We start from the raw sequence: 24,354 nt of genomic DNA, 5'->3' as shown, positions 1-24,354 counted from the left end.
ACTGGGGCAAGCTACCTACGCTGGGGGCATACTGGGGCAAGCTACCTACGCTGGGGGCATACAGGGGCAAGCTACCTACGCTGGGGGCATACTGGGGCAAGCTACCTACGCTGGGGGCAAGCTACCTACGCTGGGGGCATACTGGGGCAAGCTACCTACAGTGGTAGCATACTGGGGCAAGCTACCTATGCTGGGGGTATACTGGGGCAAGCTACCTACGCTGGGGCATACTGGGGCAAGCTGCCTACGCTGGGGGCATACTGGGGCAAGCTACCTACGCTGGGGGCATACTGGGGCAAGCTACCTACGCTGGGGGCATACTGGGGCAAGCTACCTACACTGGGGGCATACTGGGGCAAGCTACCTATGCTGGGGGTATACTGGGGCAAGCTACCTACGCTGGGGGCAAGCTACCTACGCTGGGGGCAAGCTACCTACGTTGGGGGCATACTGGGGCAAGCTACCTACGCTGGGGGCATACTGGGGCAAGCTACCTACGCTGGGGGCATACTGGGGCAAGCTACCTATGCTGGGGGCATACTGGGGCAAGCTACCTACGCTGGGGGCATACAGGGGCAAGCTACCTACGCTGGGGGCATACTGGGGCAAGCTACCTATGCTGGGGGCAAGCTACCTACGCTGGGGGCATACTGGGGCAAGCTACCTACAGTGGTAGCATACTGGGGCAAGCTACCTATGCTGGGGGTATACTGGGGCAAGCTACCTATGCTGGGGGTATACTGGGGCAAGCTACCTACGCTGGGGGCAAGCTACCTACGCTGGGGGCATACTGGGGCAAGCTGCCTACGCTGGGGGCATACTGGGGCAAGCTACCTACGCTGGGGGCATACTGGGGCAAGCTACCTATGCTGGGGGCATACTGGGGCAAGCTACCTATGCTGGGGGCAAGCTACCTACACTGGGGGCAAGCTACCTACGCTGGGGGCACACTGGGGCAAGCTACCTACGCTGGGGGCATACTGGGGCAAGCTACCTACGCTGGGGGCATACTGGGGCAAGCTACCTACACTGGGGGCATACTGGGGCAAGCTACCTATGCTGGGGGTATACTGGGGCAAGCTACCTACGCTGGGGGCAAGCTACCTACGCTGGGGTCATACTGGGGCAAGCTACCTACGTTGGGGGCATACTGGGGCAAGCTACCTACGTTGGGGGCATACTGGGGCAAGCTACCTACGCTGGGGGCATACTGGGGCAAGCTACCTACGCTGGGGGCAAGCTACTTACACTGGGGGCATACTGGGGCAAGCTACCTACGCTGGGGGCAAGCTACCTACGCTGGGGGCATACAGGGGCAAGCTACCTATGCTGGGGGCATACTGGGGCAAGCTACCTACACTGGGGGCATACAGGGGCAAGCTACCTACGCTGGGGGCATACTGGGGCAAGCTACCTACGCTGGGGGCATACTGGGGCAAGCTACCTACGCTGGGGGCATACAGGGGCAAGCTACCTACGCTGGGGGCATACAGGGGCAAGCTACCTACGCTGAGGGCATACTGGGGCAAGCTACCTACGCTGGGGGCATACAGGGGCAAGCTACCTACGCTGGGGGCATACTGGGGCAAGCTACCTACGCTGGGGGCATACAGGGGCAAGCTACCTACGCTGGGGGCATACTGGGGCAAGCTACCTACGCTGGGGGCATACTGGGGCAAGCTACCTACGCTGGGGGCATACTGGGGCAAGCTACCTACGCTGGGGGCATACTGGGGCAAGCTACCTACGCTGGGGGCATACTGGGGCAAGCTACCTACGCTGGGGGCATACAGGGGCAAGCTACCTACGCTGGGGGCATACTGGGGCAAGCTACCTACGCTGGGGGCAAGCTACCTACGCTGGGGGCATACTGGGGCAAGCTACCTACAGTGGTAGCATACTGGGGCAAGCTACCTATGCTGGGGGTATACTGGGGCAAGCTACCTACGCTGGGGGCATACTGGGGCAAGCTGCCTACGCTGGGGGCATACTGGGGCAAGCTACCTACGCTGGGGGCATACTGGGGCAAGCTACCTATGCTGGGGGCATACTGGGGCAAGCTACCTACGCTGGGGGCAAGCTACCTACACTGGGGGCAAGCTACCTACGCTGGGGGCATACTGGGGCAAGCTACCTACGCTGGGGGCATACTGGGGCAAGCTACCTACGCTGGGGGCATACTGGGGCAAGCTACCTACGCTGGGGGCATACTGGGGCAAGCTACCTACACTGGGGGCATACTGGGGCAAGCTACCTATGCTGGGGGTATACTGGGGCAAGCTACCTACGCTGGGGGCAAGCTACCTAAGCTGGGGGCAAGCTACCTACGTTGGGGGCATACTGGGGCAAGCTACCTACGCTGGGGGCATACTGGGGCAAGCTACCTACGCTGGGGGCATACTGGGGCAAGCTACCTACGCTGGGGGCATACTGGGGCAAGCTACCTATGCTGGGGGCATACTGGGGCAAGCTACCTACGCTGGGGGCATACTGGGGCAAGCTACCTACAGTGGCAGCATACTGGGGCAAGCTACCTATGCTGGGGGTATACTGGGGCAAGCTACCTATGCTGGGGGTATACTGGGGCAAGCTACCTACGCTGGGGGCATACTGGGGCAAGCTGCCTACGCTGGGGGCATACTGGGGCAAGCTACCTACGCTGGGGGCATACTGGGGCAAGCTACCTATGCTGGGGGCATACTGGGGCAAGCTACCTATGCTGGGGGCAAGCTACCTACACTGGGGGCAAGCTACCTACGCTGGGGGCATACTGGGGCAAGCTACCTACGCTGGGGGCATACTGGGGCAAGCTACCTACGCTGGGGGCATACTGGGGCAAGCTACCTACACTGGGGGCATACTGGGGCAAGCTACCTATGCTGGGGGTATACTGGGGCAAGCTACCTACGCTGGGGGCAAGCTACCTACGCTGGGGTCATACTGGGGCAAGCTACCTACGTTGGGGGCATACTGGGGCAAGCTACCTACGTTGGGGGCATACTGGGGCAAGCTACCTACGCTGGGGGCATACTGGGGCAAGCTACCTACGCTGGGGGCATACTGGGGCAAGCTACCTACACTGGGGGCAAGCTACCTATGCTGGGGGCAAGCTACCTACGCTGGGGGCAAGCTACCTACACTGCTGGGGGCAAACTACCTACACTGGGGGAAACCATGCTACTACACTAGGGGAAACTGTACTAGCTACACTGAGGGCAGCTATGCTACCTATATGGGGCAACTATACTACCTACACTGGCGGCAACTATGCTACCTATATGGGGACAACTATGCTACTTATGGGGGGGCAACAAAATCCGGTTTCGCTCAGGGCGCTGTGAAACCTAAGGCCGGCCCTGACGTCTCAGGTTTTCTTTACATTTCAGAGGAGCCAAAATGAGCTCAAATACTTAAACACATTTATAGTTAACAAAATAGTTTAAAAAAGAGAGGTAGTTATGAACTTACCTCCTCTCAGGGAAAAAACTCAAGAGTCAGATAAAAAATTAAAGCTTTAATATTCTAAAAAAAAAACAACTGGTAGAATGCAATGCGTTTCTCGGGACTAGGCTCCCGCTTCATCAGGCAACTATCGAGAGTAACAGAGCTGTAAGCAAGCCTTGTTACAGCTCTTTTTGGAGACTTAGCTCTTGATATTTGCCTAATGTAAAGTGGGGCTGAGAGGGGCGTTTGTCACAGGCTTGATAATGGGAAAATTGGCCAATATTGAGACGTTCATGGGTACGAGGGGAATGCTGGGGTACAGTGTTAGGAATACTGAGCAGTGCAGGGGTGCCATATTAGGAATATTGGGGAACAATGTTTGGTACACTGAAGAGTGATACAGTGATGGGAATATTGGGATCTAGTTTTGGAAATTCTGAGGAGTTCAGAGGTACAATAATGGGAATATTAGGGTACAGTGTTTAGAATATTAAGACACTAAGAGCTGGTCCACACTAGGTCCGGAAACGTATCCGTGGCTGCGTTTTTCAAACCTGATGAAAAACGGAGTCCCGGATACTAATGTTTAAAATAGCAGCCAGCCTCACCCAAGTAAAAAACGGATCCGTCTGCGTTTGCGGGGATCCGTTTTCAAAACCTGAACGGAAGGTCCGGATCTGCTGCATTTTCACGCAATGGATCAGGACCACGGATACACGCAGGGGTAGTGAAAGCAATGAGAAAACGCATCTCCAGCTCCACAGGCAAAAAACGGATGTGAAAACAGATAGCCTGAGCTTTATGATTGGCCCAAAAAATCCTCCCACTCCTTCCTAATGATAGAGACGTTTTCTGTCAGGGAAAAACCTGAACGGAAACTGATACAAAACTGATGCACTTTCATCAGTTTGCAGTAGGGTGGGTACTTCCCCTGATCCGAGCTGCAGTGTCCATCCTGCAACCGGGTCTAGTGTGGACCCAGCTTTAGGGGCACAATGATATAATATTCGGAATACCAAGGGGTTGATTCACAAAGCTTACTTATTTTTTTCCTTAAAGCGGACCCAAACCAAAAATGTTTTTTAATTAAAAATATTTAGTTGCACCACTCTGACACATACAAATATAAATAAACACGCCTTCAAACCTATGAGCATTTCAGTGCATGCTTTTCACCCTTCTCTTTTCATAACTAGGGTTATACTGGGGGCAGCCATTAGCAATTCCTCCATTGCCGGACACCATTTACTCCACCAGTTTGCCATATTTTTCCCGGCAATTTGAAAGGAAGGGAGGGGTTACACCAATAAATGTAAAAAATTTATATTTGTCATCATGCAGCTGAAAAAAGGCTGCTATTTATTATTATAATTTAGAAAATGGATTTTATTTCTGAAATCTTGTATTTTTAATTTGGGTCCACTTTAAAGAGAATCTGAAGCCAGATTAAAATTGGCTTTTTAGCTCTGCAGCCCTGCCTCACAGGCGTTTGTCAGCCGCGGATCTCCGCCTCTCCCCCGCCCCTCTCAGTCTGCCTTCGCTGAGAGGGGCGGGGAGAGGCGGAGATCTGCCGCTGACAGACGCGTGTGAGGCAGGGCTGCAGCTCATAGCTCTGCCTCACACGGAAGCGCACAGGGGCAGCAAAATCCACGACCAAGAAAGTCGTGGATTTTGCAGGGGGGATTTGGGGGGTTAAGACCCCTCGTTATGCCGCGGGATAGCGGCGTTTTAGCAGGGACAAACATGCAAACATGCCCCTGCTGAATATAAGCTAAAAAGCCATTTTTAATCTGGCTTCAGATTCTCTTTAACTGTAAAGCTGGCCATACATCAGGCAACTTGGCGAATGACCATCCGATTCAATTATTTTAATGGGATTAGATGAAAATTGGTGCCGCCAAGAACATGCCCGAACAACGACGCGACCAATTTCGGTCCGAAATTTGTCACATGTATCGATTGGACATGCTGCAAGATGTAGGGCTGACATAATAATGCTTGAATGGCATGCAATATCGGGATGAGTGATGAACGCAAAGGAACCCCGGGCGCTGTCCCCCCTAGTGTAAAATGTGCTTCCCAGCGCTCCACCACATACACGTACCCCATGTGGCTGCCGGCATACATGCGAGAACATGTATGACATTACACACGTGCCCACATTACGCCTGCAACCATGTGGGGTGCGTGCAGGGATGGATTTACCATAAGGCACTGTAGGTACGTGCCTACAGGCGCCTGATGATGGAAAGGCGTCTCACTCCTTTTCTCTACTGCCTTCCTCCCTCCTTCCCTATGCAGAGTCCTGAGCAGAGCGTAAACCAGAGGTTACTCACCCTGCTCTCGGCATTCCACTGGTGGGGCACTACTAGCTTCTTAATACTGAGGGTACCTCTGGCTACCTAATGCTAAGGGACACCTGTAGCTGCCTATGACAGGCAAGGAAAAAGTGACAGCTGGGCCAGCCAGCACATTTGTGGTGCAGTTCGGCGGGGGGGTTGTAGGTCCATGGAGGGGGGAGTTTAAGGTGAAAGGACATCTGTGTAAATCCGGGCCTGGGTGCGTGTTTGAGGATGGAGCCTGGAGCCAGCGGCGGACTCCAACAGGTAACGTATTTTGCTTGGAGCACATTTTACATTAGGGGGACAGCGCCAGAGGCGGCGGATGTGGTGTCACAAGGCTGATACCCGAGACATTTCATGCTAAAATCGATTGGGAATTGGACTGCGGTGTATGGGCAGGCAACAGATCTCTCTCCAAAGAGATTCCATCAGAGAGAGATCTGTCTCTTGGTCGATCTGCCCATACATCGTCTGATGTATGGGCTCCTTAACCTTTTCAGGACCGCCTCTATGAGATCCTACGCCGCACTTGTGGCTGTTCTAGCCTGATGCGGCGTAGGATCTACGCCGGCCCGCAGTTTCCGCTCCCGACGCGATCGTGCGCACCCGGAGGGAGAGATTAAGCTTTCATATGACAGCCGACATCTCCCCCGAGTGATCAGCACACACGGGATCCGGCTGCCTGACCCCCCTAAACGCGCGCACCCCCCTCCGGCGCAAAATGTCTTGGTCCTTAAGGGGGGGGGGTACGTGGCCGGTCCCGAAAAGGTAAAAGTGAGCTAATGCATGAGATAAACAAATATGGTGAGAAAATTTATGAGATAAACAGATAAGGAGACACAAATCATGCGTTAAAGAACCACTATCGCAAAAAAATAGGCAAAAGTTAAAATCTGACAGAACCAACAGGTTTTGGGCCAGTTCATCTCCTCGTGGGGGATTCTCAGGGATTTGTTTGTTTTCAACAGCATTTCCCGAACAGCAGTTTAACTGCTAAATTGGTAAGATACAAGACAGCCTCCCTACTCATTTGCACACAGTTTTGTCAAGATAGTCTTTAAACTATAGCTGTTCAGGAAATGCTGTTGAAAACAAAGAAAACCCTAAGAATCGTCCACGAGGAGATGGACTGGCCCAAAACCTGTCGGTTCTGTCAGATTTGGTCCTTTCAGACTGATAAATTGTAAGTTAATAAGTAAGGTGAGATGACTCAACAGATAAGTGTTGTGAATCAGCCCCTAAAAACTCTGGGGTACAATGTTGGAATTATTAGGACACGGTGTGGGTAATGCGAGGGGGGTTCTGCAGAACAGTCTGTGGAATTCTGGGACATCACGTACAGGCAGTAAACAAAACCGGAGTCAGGGCATGGGAACACATCTGTAATGCATGGTCTCACGGCTACGAAGATGTTATATTTGGTAGCAGAGGGAAGCTGGCACCCATGCCAAGCTTCCGGAAGTCTTCTGCTGCCAGAAATGTCTGACATTCTCTGTCCACTCCAGACTGTCACATATCACATCACATATCCGCTGCCGGAGGCCTCAGTCTGCTCACATCTGAAATACAGAGAGAAGGATTAGCTGACCCTGGGATGATCTCTGTGACACCCCAAGAGACACACACACAGCAATCTATGTATAACCTTAATGGTCCAGATCCCCAGCGCCCCGTCCACCCCAGTGCTGCTGAAGACAAATCCAGCGCTGTCACCGGCATCCAGGGCTGAGAGCTGGCTGTGGGAGGGAAGAGACAGCATGGTGTATATACTGTATACGGTGCACACAGGGATGGAAGAGACAGCATGGTGTATATACTGTGCACACAGGGATCAGAGACAGCATGGTGTATATACTGTGCACACAGGGAGGAGGAGAGACAGCATGGTGTATATACTGTGCACACAGGGAGGAGGAGAGACAGCATGGTGTATATACTGTGCACACAGGAAGGAGAGACAGCATGGTGTATATACTGTGCACACAGGAAGGAGAGACAGCATGGTGTATATACTGTGCACACAGGGAGGAGGAGAGACAGCATGGTGTATATACTGTGCACACAGGAAGGAGAGATAGCATGGTGTATATACTGTGCACACAGGAAGGAGAGACAGCATGGTGTATATACTGTGCACACAGGAAGGAGAGACAGCATGGTGTATATACTGTGCACACAGGGAGGAGGAGAGACAGCATGGTGTATATACTGTGCACACAGGAAGGAGAGACAGCATGGTGTATATACTGTGCACACAGGAAGGAGATACAGCATGGTGTATATACTGTGCACACAGGGAGGAGGAGAGACAGCATGGTGTATATACTGTGCACACAGGAAGGAGAGACAGCATGGTGTATACACTGTGCACACAGGAAGGAGAGACAGCATGGTGTATACACTGTGCACACAAGGAGGAGAGACAGCATGGTGTATACACTGTGCACACAAGGAGGAGAGACAGCATGGTGTATATACTGTGCACACAGGGAGGAGGAGAGACAGCATGGTGTATATATTGTGCACACAGGGAGGAGAGACAGCATGGTGTATATACTGTGCACACAGGAAGGAGAGACAGCATGGTGTATATACTGTGCACACAGGAAGGAGAGACAGCATGGTGTATATACTGTACACACAGGGAGGAGGAGAGACAGCATGGTGTATATACTGTGCACACAGGAAAGAGGAGAGACAGCATGGTGTATACACTGTGCACACAAGGAGGAGAGACAGCATGGTGTATATACTGTGCACACAGGGAGGATGAGAGACAGCATGGTGTATATACTGTGCACACAGGGAGGAGAGACAGCATGGTGTATATACTGTGCACACAGGAAGGAGGAGAGACAGCATGGTGTATAAACTGTGCACACAGGGAGGATGAGAGACAGCATGGTGTATACACTGTGCACACAAGGAGGAGAGACAGCATGGTTTATAAACTGTGCACACAGGGAGGATGAGAGACAGCATGGTGTATACACTGTGCACACAAGGAGGAGAGACAGCATGGTGTATATACTGTGCACACAGGAAGGAGAGACAGCATGGTGTGTATATACTGTGCACACATGAAGGAGAGACAGCATGGTGTATATACTGTCCACACAGCGAGGAGAGACAGCATGGTGTATATACTGTGCACACAGGGGGGAGGAGAGACCGTATGGTGTATATACTTTGCACACAGGGAGAAGGAGAGACAGCATGATGTATATACTGTGCACACAGGGAGGAGGAGAGACTGCATGGTGTATATACTGTGCACACAGGGAGGAGAGACAGCATGGTGTATATACTGTGCACACAGGAAGGAGAGACAGCATGGTGTATATACTGTACACACAGGGAGGAGGAGAGACAGCATGGTGTATATACTGTGCACACAGGGAGGAGAGACAGCATGGCGTATATATTGTGCACACAGGGAGGAGGAGAGACCGCATGGTGTATATACTGTGCACACAGGGAGGAGGAGAGACCGCATGGTGTATATACTTTGCACACAGGGAGGAGGAGAGACAGCATGGTGTATATACTGTACACACAGGGAGGAGGAGAGACAGCATGGTGTATATACTGTGCACACAGGGAGGAGGAGAGACAGCATGGTGTATATACTGTGCACACAGGAAGGAGAGACAGCATGGTGTATATACTGTACACACAGGGAGGAGGAGAGACAGCATGGTGTATATACTGTGCACACAGGGAGGAGAGACAGCATGGCGTATATATTGTACACACAGGGAGGAGAAGAGACCGCATGGTATATACTGTGCACACAGGAAGGAGAGACAGCATGGTGTATATACTGTGCACACAGGGAGAAGGAGAGACAGCATGGTGTATATACTGTGCACACAGGAAGGAGAGACAGCATGGTGTATATACTGTGCACACAGGAAGGAGAGACAGCATGGTGTATATACTGTGCACACAGGGAGGAGGAGAGACAGCATGGTGTATATACTGTGCACACAGGGAGGAGGAGAGACAGCATGGTGTATATACTGTGTACACAGGAAGGAGAGACAGCATGGTGTATATACTGTGCACACAGGAAGGAGAGACAGCATGGTGTATATACTGTGCACACAGGGAGGAGGAGAGACAGCATGGTGTATATACTGTGCACACAGGAAGGAGAGACAGCATGGTGTATATACTGTGCACACAGGAAGGAGATACAGCATGGTGTACATACTGTGCACACAGGGAGGAGGAGAGACAGCACGGTGTATATACTGTGCACACAGGAAGGAGAGACAGCATGGTGTATACACTGTGCACACAGGAAGGAGAGACAGCATGGTGTATACACTGTGCACACAAGGAGGAGAGACAGCATGGTGTATACACTGTGCACACAAGGAGGAGAGACAGCATGGTGTATATACTGTGCACACAGGGAGGAGGAGAGACAGCATGGTGTATATATTGTGCACACAGGGAGGAGAGACAGCATGGTGTATATACTGTGCACACAGGAAGGAGAGACAGCATGGTGTATATACTGTGCACACAGGGAGGAGGAGAGACAGCATGGTGTATATACTGTACACACAGGGAGGAGGAGAGACAGCATGGTGTATATACTGTGCACACAGGAAGGAGGAAGACAGCATGGTGTATACACTGTGCACACAAGGAGGAGAGACAGCATGGTGTATATACTGTGCACACAGGGAGGATGAGAGACAGCATGGTGTATATACTGTGCACACAGGGAGGAGAGACAGCATGGTGTATATACTGTGCACACAGGAAGGAGGAGAGACAGCATGGTGTATAAACTGTGCACACAGGGAGGATGAGAGACAGCATGGTGTATACACTGTGCACACAAGGAGGAGAGACAGCATGGTGTATATACTGTGCACACAGGGAGGATGAGAGACAGCATGGTGTATATACTGTGCACACAGGGAGGAGGGACAGCATGGTGTATATACTGTGCACACAGGAAGGAGGAGAGACAGCATGGTGTATAAACTGTGCACACAGGGAGGATGAGAGACAGCATGGTGTATACACTGTGCACACAAGGAGGAGAGACAGCATGGTGTATATACTGTGCACACAGGAAGGAGAGACAGCATGGTGTGTATATACTGTGCACACATGAAGGAGAGACAGCATGGTGTATATACTGTCCACACAGCGAGGAGAGACAGCATGGTGTATATACTGTGCACACAGGGGGGAGGAGAGACCGTATGGTGTATATACTGTGCACACAGGGAGGAGAGACAGCATGGTGTATATACTGTGCACACAGGAAGGAGAGACAGCATGGTGTATATACTGTACACACAGGGAGGAGGAGAGACAGCATGGTGTATATACTGTGCACACAGGGAGGAGAGACAGCATGGCGTATATATTGTGCACACAGGGAGGAGGAGAGACCGCATGGTGTATATACTGTGCACACAGGGAGGAGGAGAGACCGCATGGTGTATATACTTTGCACACAAGGAGGAGGAGAGACAGCATGGTGTATATACTGTGCACACAGGAAGGAGAGACAGCATGGTGTATATACTGTACACACAGGGAGGAGGAGAGACAGCATGGTGTATATACTGTGCACACAGGGAGGAGAGACAGCATGGCGTATATATTGTACACACAGGGAGGAGAAGAGACCGCATGGTATATACTGTGCACACAGGAAGGAGAGACAGCATGGTGTATATACTTTGCACACAGGGAGGAGGAGAGACAGCATGGTGTATATACTGTGCACACAGGAAGGAGGAGAAACAGCATGGTGTATATACTGTACACACAGGGAGGAGGAGAGACAGCATGGTGTATATACTGTGCACACAGGGAGGAGGAGAGACCGCATGGTGTATATACTGTGCACACAGGGAGGAGATACAGCATGGTGTATATACTGTGCACACAGGAAGGAGAGACAGCATGGTGTATATACTGTACACACAGGAAGGAGAGACAGCATGGTGTATATACTTTGCACACAGGGAGGAGGAGAGACAGCATGGTGTATATACTGTGCACACAGGAAGGAGGAGAGACAGCATGGTGTATATACTGTGCACACAGGAAGGAGGAGAGACAGCATGGTGTATATACTGTGCACACAGGAAGGAGAGACAGCATGGTGTATATACTGTACACACAGGGAGGAGGAGAGACAGCATGGTGTATATACTGTGCACACAGGAAGGAGAGACAGCATGGTGTATATACTGCACACACAGGGAGGAGGAAAGACAGCATGGTGTATATACTGTGCACACAGGGAGGAGAGACAGCATGGCGTATATATTGTGCACACAGGGAGGAGGAGAGACCGCATGGTGTATATACTGTGCACACAGGGAGGAGGAGAGGCAGCATGGTGTATATACTTTGCACACAGGGAGGAGGAGAGACAGCATGGTGTATATACTGTGCACACAGTAAGGAGAGACAGCATGGTGTATATACTGTACACACATGGAGGAGGAGAGACAGCATAGTGTATATACTGTGCACACAGAGAGAAGGAGAGACAGCATGGTGTATATACTGTGCACACAGGGAGAAGGAGAGACAGCATGGTGTATATACTGTGCACACAGGGAGGAGGAGAGACAGCATGGTGTATATACTGTACACACAGGGAGGAGGAGAGACAGCATGGTGTATTTACTGTGCACACAGGAAGGAGAGACAGCATGGTGTATATACTGTGCACACAGGGAGGAGGAGAGACAGCATGGTGTATATACTGTACACACAGGGAGGAGGAGAGACAGCATGGTGTATATACTGTACACACAGGGAGGAGGAGAGACAGCATGGTGTATTTACTGTGCACACAGGAAGGAGAGACAGCATGGTGTATATACTGTGCACACAGGGAGGAGGAGAGACAGCATGGTGTATATACTGTACACACAGGGAGAAGGAGAGACAGCATGGTGTATATACTGTGCACACAGGGAGAAGGAGAGACAGCATGGTGTATATACTGTGCACACAGGGAGGAGGAGAGACAGCATGGTGTATATACTGTATGTGGAGATATATTGGGGTGCTGATGCTGTTAAGGATAATACAGTAATATATTTTCATTTTCCCATTTTTATATCTGCTGTGGTATGTCAAAGGTGTAGAGATGCAGGCTAGATTCATTGACTGTTCCTGTATTTGTGTGGGTGGGTCACTAGACCTACATTTGCATCTAAAGAGGTCTTCAGTGAATACGACCAGTCACCTATCACACAGGACATCCTGCTGCAATGTGAAAGCCTTAATCAATTGTCACCTGTAACCTGGGGAGATTGGAAGTGAAGGAAGTCTTTTGTTTTGTGTGTGTGCTATAGTACCCTTTTCATGTATGTGGATCTCTGGAAATCCCATTTATGTCTGAGAACGGAGACAGGAAAACGCCTTAATCAAGTTTTCACCTGGAGTTGAAAGCCTAACTTCACAATCTTTGATGTATAGTAGACTTTTACCTGGGAAATCAAATTATGTCTGAGGATGTTATTAAATCTAGCTTCCCCCCGTCCACACAGACTTACAGCCTCCAGGCGTATTTCATAGTATAAAACCGCAGCTAGGATAGCCACAACTTGTAGTTCTTGGAGGTAGCTCACACGGCTAGAACTAACCTGGTTCCTGACCAGAAGTGCGTACCGCCCGCAACAACACCAGATCGATACGCTGGTACGTTTATTTCCCGTTTATTTTGGTAAGCAAAATCGCTTTGTGTGTTATCTTTGTACATTTTATCTTGTAACTATTTTTACTTTGTTTTTTTTGTAATCTTTTTGTATATCTTCAGTTTTGCACTGTTCTATGTTTTTCTAGAATATTAAATTATTATTTAATAAGTTTGACTTCTGCCGTACTAAACTAACCCTCATAGCCTAGAAGAGACTGAAGTGTAACCGTGTATAAGTTCATGCCTAATTGTACGCTTGAGCAACACTACCGTAGGAAATTGTAATTGCATTGTGTGTGGGGGCGTTTGTCATACGTTGGCCTAAGCGCGCAGCTGACCCAACGTACGAACAACGCCAGTGCGAGTAGCTAACAGTATCGTTCGGAACGACTGTTAGTGGGTCTTTGCTTCACGACAGTGTAAGATTGCAACTGTGTGTGTGTGTGGGTGCGTGGCGTTCCCGTATTTGGCCTAAGCGCAAAGCTGACCCAAATACGAAAAACGCGGAGTGCGCGCTGAGGACTCGACAGCAGAGTGGAAGTGTCTAGCAACGCTAGTGGTGGCAGTGAGAGGTGTTTTGAGGGGTTCCAGCCTTGTTTGTAGCTTAAATAAGGCTGTTCCCCGCTTAATCTGGTCAAACCCGCAGTCGGGAACCGTATACGCAGGCGTGCCGCGGGCCGGTTCCTGACATAATTGGTGGCAGCGGTGGGATCGTTTAGTACATTAGTACGCAGTTTAGCTCGCTATTCTGAGTACTAAAGGCTGGAAGCTTGCTAGAAGCAACTAGCCTACAGAAGTCTACTCAGTGCAGAATCTATATACGTTTTTTTTTGTTCACAGATACACACTTGGTGTTTTGCTTTCCCTTCCCCCCCTTTTTTTTTTTCTTTTATTTTTTGCAACACGATGGCTCAGAAAGCATCCAGCTATGCAAGGCAAAACAAGGAGATACTACTCAACCTGTGTGAGCACAAAGGCATCGAGACGGTGAGCGGCCAGACTAAGGAGCAGTTAGTTCGTGCGCTCGAGGAGCATGATGCGGCAGAGCAAGCCCGTGCTTCAACGTCAGCGGATGCAGCTCACGACACGACAGAGGAGGAATCGCTCCTGCCACAGAATGCGAGTGGAGACGATGTCCTGGATGATCCACCGAACTTGGAGATGACATCTCTGGAAGCCGACCTACAGCTACTAGGTTCGGCTGAGCCCGAACTGCGCCTAAAGCTGATCCTACTGCACCGACAGGCAGAGAAGGAACACGCGGAACGGCGACACCAGGCCGAGAGGGAAAGACACCAGGCCGAGAGGGAACAAGTTGCACAGCGACACCAGCTGGAGCTGGCTAAACTTCAGCAGCAGAACCGGTCTGCTGGACCCGCAGAACGCGAAGGTGAGCGAGTCCACAGAATCCCCCTGGATAAGTTCCCCGCTATGGACAAGGACTCTGACATAGACACTTTCCTACAGGGGTTTGAAAGGACTTGTCGGCAGTATGGGGTGCCCCGTGAGCAGTGGGCAAGATACCTCACACCAGGACTGAGAGGCAAGGCCCTGGAGGCGTTTGTGAGTCTCCCCCAGGAGGAAGAAACAGACTTTGAGGCGATTAAGAAAGCCATCATTGCGCGATACCACCTCACGCCAGAGGTGTATCGAAAACGTTTCAGGACAGTGCAGCGAGGTCCTAATGACAGTTACCTGGATCATGCATGCAACCTGCGCACTGCCTTCCAGCAGTGGGTAAAAGGACTGGCGGTTGAGACCTTTGATGCCCTGCAGGAACTGATAATAAAAGACCAGTTCCTCCACACTTGTCCTGTTGAGGTCCGGCTGTTTGTGCTGGATCGAGAACCAAAGACAGTGGATGAGGCTGCGGAAATGGCCGATGCCTACACCGCCCATAGAGCACCTGAGTCCCGGAGGACTACTACGCCCAGCTGGAGAGGAGAACAGATTGCTAAACCTGTTTCACCCAGCACCCAGAGGAGGCAAGCACCGCTGTCTCCTGGATTCAAGCAACCTGACACTCGGAAATGCTTTGTATGTGACAGGGTGGGTCATATCAGCACGACTTGCCCAGAGAGGAAGAGGGAGGCCCCAAAATCCAGTGAGGCCTCAAACGCCAGTGAAGTCCCAACGGCTTTGTGTGCTACCAGGAATGCCACTGGCTATGCAGAGAATCTGCAGCTTGTCACGGTTGGGGGTACAGTTGCCACTGGGCTGAGAGACACTGGAGCAGAAGTGACTCTCATACATCCCCAGCTTGTGAACCCGGAGCAGTACATACCTGGGAAAATGATTGCTGTCCGAGGAATTGGGGGTGTCACCCCAGCCATACCCACCGCCTTGGTCCACCTGAATTGGGGGGCCGGCAGCGGATTGAGAGAAGTTGGGGTAACTGACAAAATCCCCACCAACGTTTTGCTGGGTACTGACCTGGGACGGTTAGTGGCCCGGTATGAGCCTACTCCAAACCCTGTGGAGCCTGCATCCCCAGCAGAAGTTCTGGACTCTTGCAAGGTACTGTTTGATAATGCTGTGCAAGTGGGGAGTGCTGGAGAGGCCCCAGGGGCTATGGACTGTGTACTAGGAGCCAGCCCTAGTGAGTCTCCAGTGCCTAGGCCTGGAGTGGGACCTGTTGACACAGAGAATGCAGAAACTGATGATGTCATTTATGACGCACGGACTATCGAGGCGATCGATGCAGGAACTGTTGATGATAATTGTGAAGTGCTGAGTAGCAATGTGTGTAATGATACAGATAATGTGGAGGTTTTATGTGATGTCCCAAATGACAATATATGTAGGGATGATAATGCTGATGGCATATGTGTTGTGCTACATAATGCTGTGTGTCATGTGGACACTCCGTCAGCTGCCGGAGTAACCAGCGGCGCTCGCTGGGCTGCAGCAGATGGACTGTCCACTGAAGGGGCAGACGGCACCAGGCCAGATCTTTCCCCTTCAGATGGTTTTAAGACAAAATGTGACGTGATTTATGATGTGTGTAAGGTGGGCACTCCCTCAGCTGCAGTGGTAACCCGCAGTGCTAGCGGGTCTACAGCAGAGGGACTGTCCACCGAAGTGGCAAATGTTGCTGGGTCAGCCACATCCAATTCGGAACCTGGCCCGGATGGCCCAGGAGCCTCTCCGTCTGCAGCCTTCCTAGAATGTGTGACAGGCAGCACTGAGCTCTCTGGGGCTGTTCGATTTGACAGCAGCCTGGAAGAGCTCAGGGGGCTAGCCAGCAGGTCACCAGCTGGGAGGGGCAGGTTGAGAGGGTTCTGGGAAGTTATTCCCTCGGAGCTGTCCGAAGTGGAGGAGGCAGACCGGCAGATACTCGTTCCCCAAAGGGACCGAGAGATAGCTCCTGCCACTATAGAGAGAGTGCGTGTAGCGACGGTTGGAACCCTTCCCCAGTTGCAGCACAGTCTCTATGGTTGCGAATTCACGGTCGCCACTGACCCACATTCCCCTGGTTGGTTACGTCAGGTTGCCAAGGGCAACGACACATTGCAGCAACCTGACCTAGCTTTCCAGTCGTGTAGCTTGGAGCTAACTGACAGGTGGGGAACCCTCCTGAGGATGCTAAAGGGTTTCCCCACCCGGCCAGGCCGTCAATGTAGGCTTTGGCAGGATGATGCGTTAGATTCACCTGCCAGCGCCATCTGGAAGGGGAGCAATCATGGGAATGCGGACGGGCTGTCCCGTCAAGCAGAACCAACAGTGTAGGTGCTGGCAGGATGATCTGGGAAGATCGTCTGCCTTGCACCAAGTTAACGGCGGAGGTGTGGAGATATATTGGGGTGCTGATGCTGTTAAGGATAATACAGTAATATATTTTCATTTTCCCATTTTTATATCTGCTGTGGTATGTCAAAGGTGTAGAGATGCAGGCTAGATTCATTGACTGTTCCTGTATTTGTGTGGGTGGGTCACTAGACCTACATTTGCATCTAAAGAGGTCTTCAGTGAATACGACCAGTCACCTATCACACAGGACATCCTGCTGCAATGTGAAAGCCTTAATCAATTGTCACCTGTAACCTGGGGAGATTGGAAGTGAAGGAAGTCTTTTGTTTTGTGTGTGTGCTATAGTACCCTTTTCATGTATGTGGATCTCTGGAAATCCCATTTATGTCTGAGAACGGAGACAGGAAAACGCCTTAATCAAGTTTTCACCTGGAGTTGAAAGCCTAACTTCACAATCTTTGATGTATAGTAGACTTTTACCTGGGAAATCAAATTATGTCTGAGGATGTTATTAAATCTAGCTTCCCCCCGTCCACACAGACTTACAGCCTCCAGGCGTATTTCATAGTATAAAACCGCAGCTAGGATAGCCACAACTTGTAGTTCTTGGAGGTAGCTCACACGGCTAGAACTAACCTGGTTCCTGACCAGAAGTGCGTACCGCCCGCAACAACACCAGATCGATACGCTGGTACGTTTATTTCCCGTTTATTTTGGTAAGCAAAATCGCTTTGTGTGTTATCTTTGTACATTTTATCTTGTAACTATTTTTACTTTGTTTTTTTTGTAATCTTTTTGTATATCTTCAGTTTTGCACTGTTCTATGTTTTTCTAGAATATTAAATTATTATTTAATAAGTTTGACTTCTGCCGTACTAAACTAACCCTCATAGCCTAGAAGAGACTGAAGTGTAACCGTGTATAAGTTCATGCCTAATTGTACGCTTGAGCAACACTACCGTAGGAAATTGTAATTGCATTGTGTGTGGGGGCGTTTGTCATACGTTGGCCTAAGCGCGCAGCTGACCCAACGTACGAACAACGCCAGTGCGAGTAGCTAACAGTATCGTTCGGAACGACTGTTAGTGGGTCTTTGCTTCACGACAGTGTAAGATTGCAACTGTGTGTGTGTGTGGGTGCGTGGCGTTCCCGTATTTGGCCTAAGCGCAAAGCTGACCCAAATACGAAAAACGCGGAGTGCGCGCTGAGGACTCGACAGCAGAGTGGAAGTGTCTAGCAACGCTAGTGGTGGCAGTGAGAGGTGTTTTGAGGGGTTCCAGCCTTGTTTGTAGCTTAAATAAGGCTGTTCCCCGCTTAATCTGGTCAAACCCGCAGTCGGGAACCGTATACGCAGGCGTGCCGCGGGCCGGTTCCTGACACTGTACACACAGGGAGGAGGAGAGACAGCATGGTGTATATACTGTGCACACAGGAAGGAGAGACAGCATGGTGTATATACTGTGCACACAGGGAGGAGGAGAGACAGCATGGTGTATATACTGTACACACAGGGAGGAGGAGAGACAGCATGGTGTATATACTTTGCACACAGGGAGGCGGAGAGACAGCATGGTGTATATACTGTGCACACAGTAAGGAGAGACAGCATGGTGTATATACTGTGCACACAGTAAGGAGAGACAGCATGGTGTATATACTGTACACACAGGGAGGAGGAGAGACAGCATGGAGTATATACTGTACACACAGGGAGAAGGAGAGACAGCATGGTGTATATACTGTGCACACAGGGAGAAGGAGAGACAGCATGGTGTATATACTGTGCACACAGGGAGGAGGAGAGACAGCATGGTGTATATACTGTACACACAGGGAGGAGGAGAGACAGCATGGTGTATATACTGTGCACACAGGGAGGAGAGACAGCATGGTGTATATACTGTGCACACAGGGAGGAGGAGAGACAGCATGGTGTATATACTGTACACACAGGGAGGAGGAGAGACAGCATGGTGTATATACTTTGCACACAGGGAGGCGGAGAGACAGCATGGTGTATATACTGTGCACACAGTAAGGAGAGACAGCATGGTGTATATACTGTGCACACAGTAAGGAGAGACAGCATGGTGTATATACTGTACACACAGGGAGGAGGAGAGACAGCATGGAGTATATACTGTACACACAGGGAGAAGGAGAGACAGCATGGTGTATATACTGTGCACACAGGGAGAAGGAGAGACAGCATGGTGTATATACTGTGCACACAGGGAGAAGGAGAGACAGCATGGTGTATATACTGTGCACACAGGGAGGAGGAGAGACAGCATGGTGTATATACTGTACACACAGGGAGGAGGAGAGACAGCATGGTGTATATACTGTGCACATAGGAAGGAGAGACAGCATGGTGTATTTACTGTGCACACAGGGAGGAGGAGAGACAGCATGGTGTATATACTGTACACACAGGGAGGAGGAGAGACAGCATGGTGTATATACTGTGCACACAGGAAGGAGAGACAGCATGGTGTATATACTGTGCACACAGGGAGGAGGAGAGACAGCATGGTGTATATACTGTACACACAGGGAGGAGGAGAGACAGCATGGTGTATATACTGTACACACAGGGAGAAGGAGAGACAGCATGGTGTATATACTGTGCACACAGGGAGGAGGAGAGACAGCATGGTGTATATACTGTGCACACAGAAAGGAGAGACAGCATTATTGAGCATTTATTATCCTTATTAGCGATTCAAGTAAGAAGTCGATTTCCGCCGCCATCGTCTCTAAAAGAACTGGAGGGTGTTTTAACTGAAGAATGGGCTAAAATTCCTTTGGAAACAATTCACAATTTGTATGAATCAATACCTCGGAGAATTGAGGCTGTAATTGCCGCAAAAGGTGGACCTACACCATATTAACATATATATTTGTTGATTTTCAAGGTGTTTCCATTATTTTGTTCAACCCCTCCCAGCGGCTCCCTTGTCTCATCCACCCCTCGCCTCTTTTGCTCCTGCCACCATTGATGAAGTCAGCCTGCTGCTAGTGGCTTCCCCCCCCACATCCTCTCCCTGTGATCCGGTACCCGCGAATACTCTTCGTCCCCACTTCTCTGACCTGGCCCCAGTCCTCACCTCCTTGTTCAATCTCTCCCTTTCCACAGGCATCTTCCCCAAAGCATTCAAACAGGCCACTGTGCTTCCCCTGCTGAAAAAACCCTCACTCGACCCATCCCTACCCTCAAACTACCGCCCAATCTCCCTCCTTCCCTATGCTTCTAAACTCCTCGAACGCCTAGTCCACCAGCGCATTACCCAATACATCAACACCAATGCCCTACTTGACCCCCTACAGTCTGGATTCCGACCTGCGCACTCAACTGAAACAGCCCTCGCCAAGGTGGTCAACGACCTTACCCTTGCCAAGGCCAAAGGCAGTTATTCCATCCTGCTCCTCCTTGACCTCTCTGCAGCATTTGACACTGTTGACCACTCCCTCCTCCTCCAATCACTACAGTCCATGGGCATCCATGGGCTTGCCTTGGCCTGGATCTCCTCCTACCTATCCAATCGCTCCTTCACCACTTCCTTCAATGGCTCCTCCTCAACTCCTGCCCCCCTTTCAGTTGGGGTCCCCCAGGGCTCTGTTCTAGGCCCCCTTCTTTTCTCCATATACACTTCCTCAATTGGCAAGCTTATCTCCTCCCTGGGCTTCAATTACCACCTTTATGCAGATGACACTCAGATTTACCTCCATACCCCCGATCTCTCAGCCACCACCATAAACAAGGTCTCCTCGTGTCTCTCAGCAATTTCCTCCTGGATGTCAGCTAGGTTCCTAAAGCTTAACCTAGACAAAACTGAGCTCCTGATCCTTCCACCCCATGCTGCTGCACCCATCCCAGGTTTCCACCTCACAATCGACAACACAACCATTCTCCCTACCTCCCAGGCCCGCTGCCTGGGTGTCACCTTGGACTCTGACCTCTCCTTCATCCCACACATCCAAAACATCACAAGAGCCTGCAATTTCCACCTCCGTAATATCTCCAAGATCCGCCCATTCTTAACCCCGGACACGACCAAACTGCTCATCCATGCCCTCATCATCTCCCGCCTTGATTACTGTAACTCACTCCTTTCTGGCCTCCCCCTGAAACGCACTGCCCCCCTTCAATCAGTGATGAACGCGGCTGCAAGACTCATCCATTCTTCGCACCGCTCTGCATCCACATCTCCCCTTTGTGAATCCCTGCACTGGCTCCCTATCCGTCTCAGGATAAGTTTCAAGATTCTATGCCTGGCGTATAAATCTGTGCACAAAACATGCCCTACCTACATCTCGCAGCTTGTTCACAAGTATACACCAGGTCGCCCCCTCCGTTCCTCCAACGACCTTCGCCTCACCACCCCGCGCATTTCACACTCCCATGCCCGCCTCCAGGATTTCTCAAGAGCTGCCCCCACCCTCTGGAATGCCCTTCCACCACCCATCAGACTTGCTCCCTCTTTCAACACATTCAAGCAAGCCCTCAAAACCCACCTCTTTATGATGGCCTACCCACCTCCTACCACACAGTAACTCTCTAAGGAATATTTAACAGCCCCCCCTAGTGTTTCCACCCCTCCCTTTAGATTGTAAGCCTCTGGCAGGGTCCTCCACTCCCTAGTGTAATCTACAGGATCATGTGCTCCTGTCCTATGACAGCCTGTACTTGTATTACTGGGCCTACCTAACCAGCCCATATTGCATGATCATGTATTTTGTACAATTTGTATGTATAACTTTGTTCTATGTGTATAACCCTATGTATGTCATCCTTGTATCATTGTATATATTTATTGTCCAGCGCTGCGTAATATGTTGGCGCTTTATAAATACAATAAATAATAATAATAATAATAATAACCCCTGTATATGTATAATGTGACACACAGTGCTTTACATATATGTATTGTGTCATATTTATACCACACTTTTGTAAGTGTCTTCATGGGATTGTCATATGGTTCGGCTATACTCACCATCACCAGCCGCTGTCATTTTAATCCTTCTTGTAGAAGAACAATAGCTGGTCTCTGACTGGCTGATGAGGTACTCACCTGATGGAATTTTGGTGCAGTGTGTCACTGTCTGAGGCGTCCCCCTCCTGTGCAGCTTTCTTATCCAGATTGCGGAAGTGTTGCATGGCGGATACAGCAGACTTGGCGCTCTGCTTCTGCGCATCAATCCTGTTGAGGAGCTCGATACTGCCAGGCCCAGAGTAGGAGAAGAGGTAGGGAGCACAGTCATGGCCCTGCCAGAGAGACAGTATTTATGTAGATGAGGAGACCAGAGAAAAATGTATCCTTAGTGGCGCGCCACTACACCAACTATTCCCCAGAACAGATACAAGGATAAATACATAAATACGTAGTAAATCAATTGACGAAACCAAAAAGTTTTTTATAAAGCTGAGCTTAAATATTTAATGTATCAAAAAAGTGCAAAAATTGGTTAAAAAAATCTTCAAAGAAATTAATCCTTAAACACGACATCCCATGAAAAGGTGCAGCAGCAAAATAGCAAGATCAGTTGTTTAGAGAGAGACGACAACGTTGACTTGTTTCGGGTAGACCCTTCCTAAGGCCTTCACAAACAATTGTGTACATCTGCACTATATACACCCTGGTCGGTCCTACCTGTGTGCGGTGTTTATTTACAGTTGATCTAGCTATTTTGCTGTTGCACCTTTTCATGGGATGTCATGTATAAAGATGAACATTTTTGAACATTTGTGAACCAATTTTTGCACTTTTTTGATACATTAAATATTTAAGTTCATCTTTATAAAAAAACTTTTCGGACTCTTCAATTGATTTACTATGTACTTATCCTTGTAACTATACTCCTGCCAGAGAGACAAACAGGTCACGGGTGAATTTCCACATCTCTCAGTCTGACTGATAAGAGACAGGTCCTCTTAGTTTAGCAGAAATTGCAACTCCCCAACCCCAAATGTCCGCTCGCCTCACATCTCCAGGATAGGCTAGGCTAGCTTAGGCCCTGTCACACCGGTTAGTGATACTCCCATGTGGTATGCAGGGAACAATGTATTGATGTACATTATGCTACCTTCAGTGTGACAATAACCTCCAGTGACCTCTGAGTACAGGAGCAGCACAGGAACTAGAGGAAAATGAGATCTAGAACACAGCTCAGCTTACAGCAGCGACCAGCCGGGACTCCGCCACAAATAGAACACACAGGAAGGGCAGATTTTCAGTCTTCAGCTCACTGACTCTGGAATAGATAAGACAGGAAACACTCTGAGCAGGTGCTTATTGCACAATGACACCATTTCTCATAGCTCTGGCTACTCCACAACTGGTAAACACAGCTTCATAACACCATCCTTCAACCAAACCTCCATACAGACAACTAAATATCATCCCCTCCACGACTAAAACTATCCCCTCCCAGAAAACCGCAAACCTTTCCCAGAGCTCTTGTAGTGTGTGATGTGTTACAGGGGAAAAAAGCTACATACTCATAAGTGCCAGACTAAACAGGTGACTTTTATTTTAACATCTCCAGGGTTGGAGCTGTCTTGATTGGATGTGGCAAGGCGTTCCAAAGGTTAGCGGCAGCATGACAGAAAGCTCTGGCTCCAAAGGTTTTGAGTTGGACTCTGAGGGTGGTCAAGTTATCTTGTTGATCTGAGGTTGTGAGCGGTATGACGCAGTTGCAACAAATCCTTCAGGGGCCTAGGTTGTGCTAGATTTGAATGTTGCCATGCCATTTGTGAAGAGGATTCTCCATTTGATGAGTAGCCAGTGTTGTGAGCAAAGGATAGGTGTTAAACAGCAACAGTAGTCTGAAGCGTACAACGCAGCAGATCTGTTTGTGTTAATAAGTTCACCACTAAGGGGGTTTTCCCCTTATGGACGAGCAATTTTAACATTTCAGCGCTCCTCCATTTCATTCATCAATAACCTTATCACTTTTTATCACAATGAAATTATCTATTTCTTGTTTTTTTTTTTTTTTTTTTTTACCACCGATTAGGCCTTCTTTGGGTGGTATGTTTTACTAAGAATAATTTTATTCTAAATGCATTTTAATGGTAATAATAAGAACAAAATGGAAAAAAATTAATTCTCTTAG

At 49.8% G+C, this 24,354-nt stretch overlaps 2 protein-coding genes across 6 annotated transcripts in view; one reads left to right on the top strand and one right to left on the bottom strand.

Annotated features, from left to right (window-relative positions):
* The window catches only part of LOC137541113 (cAMP-dependent protein kinase type I-alpha regulatory subunit-like), a 132,204-nt gene that overhangs the window by 15,668 nt on the left and 92,182 nt on the right, over positions 1–24,354 (top strand). The window lies entirely within an intron of this gene.
* LOC137540792 (actin-related protein 2/3 complex subunit 1B-like) overlaps positions 6,737–24,354 on the bottom strand; it is a 78,776-nt gene continuing 61,158 nt past the window's right edge. For all 5 annotated transcript variants that reach the window (XM_068261946.1, XM_068261945.1, XM_068261944.1 and 2 more), the window contains 4 exons: positions 23,415–23,490; positions 22,311–22,504; positions 7,432–7,522; positions 6,737–7,345 (listed from right to left, as the gene is read on the bottom strand). In XM_068261946.1, coding sequence (XP_068118047.1) covers positions 7,340–7,345; positions 7,432–7,522; positions 22,311–22,504; positions 23,415–23,490 — 367 coding nt within the window. In that variant the 3' untranslated portion in view covers positions 6,737–7,339. The remainder of the gene's footprint in view (positions 7,346–7,431; positions 7,523–22,310; positions 22,505–23,414; positions 23,491–24,354) is intronic.

Source organism: Hyperolius riggenbachi, chromosome 12 (genome assembly GCF_040937935.1).
Source record: "Hyperolius riggenbachi isolate aHypRig1 chromosome 12, aHypRig1.pri, whole genome shotgun sequence".
Taxonomy (NCBI): Eukaryota; Metazoa; Chordata; class Amphibia; order Anura; family Hyperoliidae; genus Hyperolius; species Hyperolius riggenbachi.
This window is presented reverse-complemented; position numbering and strand designations above follow the sequence as displayed.